Source organism: Limulus polyphemus, unplaced genomic scaffold, assembly GCF_000517525.1.
Source record: "Limulus polyphemus unplaced genomic scaffold, Limulus_polyphemus-2.1.2 Scaffold8711, whole genome shotgun sequence".
NCBI classification, from domain to species: Eukaryota; Metazoa; Arthropoda; class Merostomata; order Xiphosura; family Limulidae; genus Limulus; species Limulus polyphemus.
Window position 1 is genome coordinate 19,554 of NW_013674321.1, and position 7,101 is coordinate 26,654.

At 31.8% G+C, this 7,101-nt stretch overlaps 1 protein-coding gene across 1 annotated transcript; it reads right to left on the reverse strand.

Moving 5' to 3' along the window:
* Positions 1-416: 416 nt before the first annotated feature.
* On the reverse strand, positions 417-5,743 carry LOC106475524 (transcription elongation factor SPT6-like). The gene is made up of 5 exons (XM_013936202.2): positions 5,489-5,743; positions 3,921-4,122; positions 3,399-3,547; positions 2,241-2,413; positions 417-2,113 (listed from the first exon to the last, which is right to left on the reverse strand). Exons 1-5 carry the CDS (start codon positions 5,675-5,677, stop codon positions 1,924-1,926), a joined length of 903 nt encoding a protein of 300 aa, XP_013791656.2. The 5' UTR covers positions 5,678-5,743; the 3' UTR covers positions 417-1,923.
* Between the last annotated feature and the right edge of the window lie 1,358 nt (positions 5,744-7,101).

The window sequence follows — 7,101 nt, forward strand, 5'->3', positions numbered from 1 at the left end:
GTGTCACCCACCTTCAAATGTATGAAAATGTTACTGTCGATGGTGGTGTCACCCACCTTCAAATGTATGAAAATGTTATTGTCGATGGTGTTGTCACCCATCTTCAATATGCATGAAAAGGTTTCTGTTGACAGTGTTGTTGTCACCCATCTTTAATACGTGTGAAAGTGTTACTGTTGATGGTGGTGTCATACATCTTCAATACATATGTTGCAAAATAACACCATAAATAACCACCTAGCATTTGATAAGAAATTTTCCCATATAAAAAGAAAAAGGTTATCTTTACTCAAATAAAATATCTTTAGAAGTCTGATTTACAAAATGAACCTATCTTGGAACGAATCATGAGATTTTCTGAAAATCCTCTTAAAATTATTATTTTTCATAAATTTTATTACTTTTTCAAATAAACACTACAATTTTCCAGATCGCAAATGATAGGAATGTGTATTTCAAATCTGAACTGCTTCCAATATTTTATCAATTCCTATATTCGAGACGAACAAATCCACATTGATGTGCATCAGACTGATGCCAATTTGTTGAATATCATATTGTATATAACTGTGCTGTTTCAACAGAAATTTACAAATATTTCAAATCTAGTGATTTAAGTGAGCAATATTTTCTCTTAGTGTTCACTTTTAAACTGTAAAACTTTGGTTTAACCAGAAAACAGCAAGCACACATCACATAAGTCCATTTGGAAATACAGATACATATAAATTAGCTTTATTTGGACTCACTAACCAAGGTTTAGGAAGTATTAGTTTAAGTTATTACAAATATTTACCTACACTTCATTTCATACACACTGCTTCAATCATGCAAGACTTTACATGATCTTGAACAGAAATTCAAGATGCGCAAAAATACAATCTTGAGTCAATAAATGAATCCAATACATGAAACTATCACTGTCTACCACATTGAAAAAGTGAAATACAAATACACTTACACATTTATTTTTCAAAACTGGTAGAAACAGTAAAAATATATACAAAGAGAGCTATCCTCCACTAACACACCAGATTCCACTTATTCTTACACTTCATGATCACACAGTCTAATTCTCCAAGATATAGTTTGAGATAAATAACTTTAAGCTTGCACCATTCAAAAACTGAGCATTTGGAAATTGTATTTTTTACAAGTTAACAGAAGTTTCTTGTAAAGAACAACAAAAAAGATGACTAATTTAATATTATATCAGAAAGAAGTGATATTTACTACTGAACTGAAACATTAACTCATAGTAACTACATTACACGTCAATATAATGGTCTCTTAACTTTGTGTTTCAAAATTAATTGCAATTCAACATTTTCTTGGGTCACATCTTATTCATAAAATTACATACACAAAAATATTATTATGCCAATATTAGTAGGAACACCAAATGCAACCAAAAAAGCTATTACAAAAGTATCAAAGTCCCGATCAATTACATTTTTTGTAAAATTCATAAGAAGATTCTCTTTTTTTTCACACATGCACAACACCAAGAATATCATTTGCCGCATACAAATATCTGACTATAAAAATCCTGACGAATGACTGAAAATCCTTGTAAGCTGTGTATTACTTTTGTCTTTTAGATTTTCAAAAATATCCATTTTTATTTATAGTACACAAAATATTGAAAAATTGATTTGTTTGAGGCATAAACATTCAACAAACATTGAAATAAAATTTTCTTCATTGTTAACCTGACTAAACATATTTCTGCTTTGTAAGAGGATCCATAAAATAACAGTTCAGTCAAACAGATTATTACAGGTGTAATGAAGATTTACACATATTCAAAAACAGATTAAGGATATTATCTATAAAATCTATATTGGATTCAGAAATTAATATGAGTTACATTACAGTTTGAGCTTTATACAAACGAAATGAAATAACCGACAACATTCATGGTCAGTGTTCGTCAATGAGTGGTGTAGCATCACCCGCCGGTGTGGACTCCACCATAGGGCTTCCAGATCCATATGGTCCTGCTCCAGGAGTTCTGGGGGTCAGTGCTCTGGATCCCTTGTGATCTTGTTCTTGCCTCTTTTTGGCCCATTGTTCTGCCATTTTTTTCCAGTCTGCAGCAGAAAGGTTGGCTCTAGAAAAATAAAAACAAACACACTTGAATTTGTCTTTGAACAAGTTGTAAATAAGATGGCAGTCATTGTAAAGACAAAACTGTAAACAAAAGGATACATAGCTTCAATGGTTTGGAAAACACTTACTTGGGAGTTGCTCTATGTGCTGGGGTCTGACTTGGATGATGAGGTGTCCAGTTTGACTGGGGTGTCTGAGGGTATCGAGGAGTTGTGGCAGGAATAGAATGAGCTGGCGTGGTAATACCGTGATACGATGGAGTCATCATGGGGGTAGCTATAGGCTGTGATGGAGTATATGGCTATGACAAAGAAAAATAAAAATTATTTCAAACTGCAAAAAGTAGGTTAAAATAGAAGAATGAACAAATTTCCTCTAAGAACAGCTTGAAAATGACAAACAGAAACCTATACAGACTACAATGTCTTGATACTTTTCAACAATGACATACTGATACCTAGATACACTGCAATAACTTGATATTTTATAACAATGACATACAAGTATCTAGACAGACAGTTATATCTTGATACTTTTCAACAATGACAAGCAGAAATCTAGATAGACTGCAATAACTTGATATTTTATAACAATGACATACAAGTATCTAGACAGACAGTTATATCTTGATATTTTTCAACAATGACAAGCAGAAATCTAGATAGACTGCAATAACTTGATATTTTATAACAATGACATACAAGTATCTAGACAGACAGTTATATCTTGATACTTTTCAACAATGACAAGCAGAAATCTAGATAGACTGCAATAACTTGATATTTTATAACAATGACATACAAGTATCTAGACAGACAGTTATATCTTGATACTTTTCAACAATGACATACTGATACCTAGATACACTGCCATTTCTTAACACTTCTCAACAAGATACAAGTACCTATACAGACTACAATGTCTTGATACTTTTCAACAATGACATACAAGTATCTAGATAGACTGCCATGTCTTGATACTTTTCAAGAACAATTTAAATCAGAAATGTTGTTTCACCATACACAACAGTACTGCATATGATAAAATAAATCACATTTATAATATTTATTACTTTATGCTTATGATTAAAAACAAAAAATCATCTAAACTGCCACTTTTCATACTAGATGGCAGTGAAAAAAGTCTACCAGCAATCAGTACTGTATAGTAATGTAGTTACTGAAGAGAATCTGCTGTTATGTAACATGCACATCACAGGATCCTGAATATGGTTGGTTATATCCAATCATCTAATTCATGTTAAATCTATAAGGCTTAATGATTACCTGATAGCCATAACCACCACTAAAACTGGCCCCATAGTTTGAAGTTCCAGAAGGAAATGATGGAGTTTGTCCAGCAACCTGTGACAGCGTGTTAAATAAGGAGTTGGGCAAGTTGGCAGCAGCTCGTTGAATAGCTTGTGGATCCACATCTAGATGAAAGAAAGTGAAACTTTTTAGCTACATTCATTTTACTCACCTTTCCAAAGTTGAAAAATGTAAAACTTTACATAAGAACTCAACCCAACTGCCAATTTTTGGGCTAATATAATGAAAGTGTGGGTTTTGACAGTTATTCTTATAACATATTTATGGCTGATAGGAGGAACTTACGACAACGGAATACAAACCACAGAACCTCACGCTAAACGTTAGGTCACCCCTGGCACAAATTGTATAGTGAAGTATAAATTTTTAACTTAAAAACAACACAAAGGTTTTTGAGTCAAATTAATCAAAATTCTCATTGGTTAGGGCTAAAATTAAAGAGACAGACAATGTAATTACTAAAACCGTGGTACTTACTTGCAAGATTGATGCTTGGGGTGGCCCCTATATAGGATGAGTGGCCCATAGGGGTGCGAGCAGACAACATAGTTCCTGGAGTGCCAGGGATAGGGTCTCTAAAGTGCTCTTTGAACCATTTGAATAGAGAGTTTACAGAATGGAAGACTTGCTGTCGATAGCGAAAGCCGTCAGGATTTACAGTAACATATTCGTGACGAGCCTAAAGGCACAACATAGAGTTGAAAGGGTAAATAAACAACCACGTATTCATGTTTTTAACTAGACATAAAAAAAATACAAATTTGTTTTCTTCAAAGTAATTGTTTTTACTATTAACTTTACGACTATTAATGAGACACAGAAATGTTAAATTTTTTAAGTAACTGCATTAGTTTACTAATGAAGGTTGATAAAACACAAAACATTATATTTACAAGGTTTGAATGTTTTGGAATACACTAATTCCATCTTCAGCAAAATCTGAAAATCATGATAGAAAGATGATTATTAACTATATATATTACACAACAGTTGAGCTTAAGTGTGAAAATTTAGAACAATTTTAGCTTCAAAGAGCTCTGCGAGTCATTAAGAGTCGGCCAGTTTTGAGCTGTGAGTAAACTTTCTTTAATGTAGAGTTCAAGGTCTGAAGATCTATAGTCATAATAGAGAAATCATTAAATGAACTACTGTGACTCGTGGCTTCAGAATGTGAACAAATGGCTGGGTTTAAGTAGTGGATGGTCAGTTCCGTTAGATACTTCTAAATGTTCACACTCTAGTTTTGAAGTGGCATTTTGTTTTGCCAATGTATATTACTTTACAGTCTTAAACTTTGGTTTCCCCATCATTCGAACCTTGTAAATAAAATGTTTTGTGTTTTATCAACAGTCTTCATCTTCATTATTAAACTTTGGTTTCCACATCATCCGAACCTTGTAAATAAAATGTTTTGTGTTTTATCAACAGTCTTCATCTTCATTATTAAACTTTGGTTTCCACATCATTCGAATCTTGTAAATAAAATGTTTTGTGTTTTATCAACAGTCTTCATCTTCATTATTAAACTTTGGTTTCCACATCATCCGAACCTTGTAAATAAAATGTTTTGTGTTTTATCAACAGTCTTCATCTTCATTATTAAACTTTGGTTTCCACATCATGAATCAACTGCATCAGTTATTGAAAATTTGATTGAAAAAAATCTAACTTAAATTGAGATTAGTTACAATTAAATACAAACAATTATAACAGAGGAATTTCCTTTTTTATTTAAAAGACGTTAGATTGTCTATCTTTATTTCTGATGTAACTGCCAGAGTAAGAAGTCTTAAACACTTCTCATCCAAAATTAAGAATTTTAACACTTAAACAGATACTGTAAGAAAATAAAAATTTCTACAAAGAAGAATGGTCAAAAACTGAATAACAAAGAATCTAAGATTAGATCAAGGGTTCTATTGTTTGGTACTTTTACTCGACAGTATTGCTCAAGTATATTTACACTACTTTTGCTCAGCAGTGTGTTACACTCAATACACTGTTGCTTATTTATTCACAGTACTGATTAGGTATGATTATACTACCTTAACTCTAGGGAGGTAAGACAGAAGGAATTTTCCAGGGTAAGCTTTGGAAGCAGAAATCAGGTAGTGGATTTTTGATGGATTTTTCTTCTTCTCTTCTGCAAGCAGCTTCTCCATCATTTCACGTTTACCACCATCAGCTTCTCTGTAATACCTGAAGTTGACTAGGTCTCGAGCAAAGCCAGCCATTGGCTGAATGTGACGGGCAATTATTTCATCCAGATCTTCAAACTCCTGGAAATGAGAAATGAGTATCTAACTTCCTTAACTCTAAAGTGCCCAGATGCGTTGATTCAAAGCACATGTTATATGGTTTGTTTTATTGCATGGAAAATAAAAGTACTAGATGAAATAGTCTGAAACTTCAAAATTACTTTCTATAGGTTGTGCAAGTAAAATATCTTATTATTAGCCCTCTTGTTAAAGATAGGTTAAAGTGTGCATGAGAGTTTACAGAGTTGGATTCAAAATATAAACTATTTATTATTAATGTATACAAATAAGCTTGGCATCATGATGTAATTATTAAATCAAATGTCAATACTATTTAAGTTCTTAATGTTATATAGAAATATTTTTAAAAATCCTAATACAAGTCTCCCCTAATATGAGAATTGTGACATTTGTTCTCTAGGTTTTACCCCTTCTCTAATTCATTTACCACTCCTCACTTAAGTATGGAAATTTATGTAAATTACTCATTATAATATAGATACTACCAAGGCAAAGTCTCATTTTTATAGCCTTCAATTTTATTTGTTTACAGAGTTATAAACTATAAACTCCGACCCACCTGTCACGTCCTATCTTTTACAACTTGTCAATAATAATCTCTGATGTTTTATACTACATCATTTATAACCAATAGAAAGGCAAAGATTTAATGTATTGAATGATCTATTATATCATGTTGTTTTCAGTACTTCATCTTCAGTTTGAAAGTTTCTCTTGTAATGTTCAGATTGACAAGTTTAAGGAATTATTTAAAGGCTCTTATGCCATACTTAGTACTCCAGTTAATTTATGATAGTTACAGGATATTGTTCGCTCTGTGTACGTTAGGTGCATTATATAAGTAAATAAAAATTATTTAGTGCACTAGTACCAAAAGAAAAAGACTAAAGTACTATATTTATTGTTTTTCATGTAATGAAAAAACAATTCTTCATGTGATATGTTCATGAGTAGCTCGTGCATTACATCATTCAATACAGTAAGTTGAAGTATGCATCTGCCAGGTGATTTACAACTTGTGTGACAGGATTGCTAGTCAGACATGGTTCAAAGGGCAATAAAATAAGTATAAATAGATGATTATTGCTATGAGCTTTAAGCTATTTAGGATAACAATTGTGGTTTCCTGTTACAATTTGTTGTCATTTGTCCAATCAACTGACCCTCGAATAGTATCATAATATCTCAAATAACATTTGAAATATAAAGGTTTTCTAAAAAAAAAAGGCAGATATTTATTTAGGTAGTTCTAAGAGATTATGCAAAAGAAATTTTAAATTTTTTTTTTAAAAAAATAACTCTTTTTTTTTTTTTTTTTTTTTTTTTTTCTCCATGTAGAGTTGGTCTATGTGACCAACCTTGTAACCACAATATAGTGA

Coding starts and splice junctions, on each gene's coding strand:
- LOC106475524 (XM_013936202.2), bottom strand. CDS start 5,677: ATGGCTGGCTTTGCTCGAGACCTAGTCAACTTCAGGTATTACAGAGAA. Junction 4,123..5,488: donor CTTACCTCCCTAGAGTTAAG/GTAGTATAATCA, acceptor TTGTGCCTTTAG/GCTCGTCACGAATATGTTAC. Junction 3,548..3,920: donor CCCAAGCATCAATCTTGCAA/GTAAGTACCACG, acceptor TCTTTCATCTAG/ATGTGGATCCACAAGCTATT.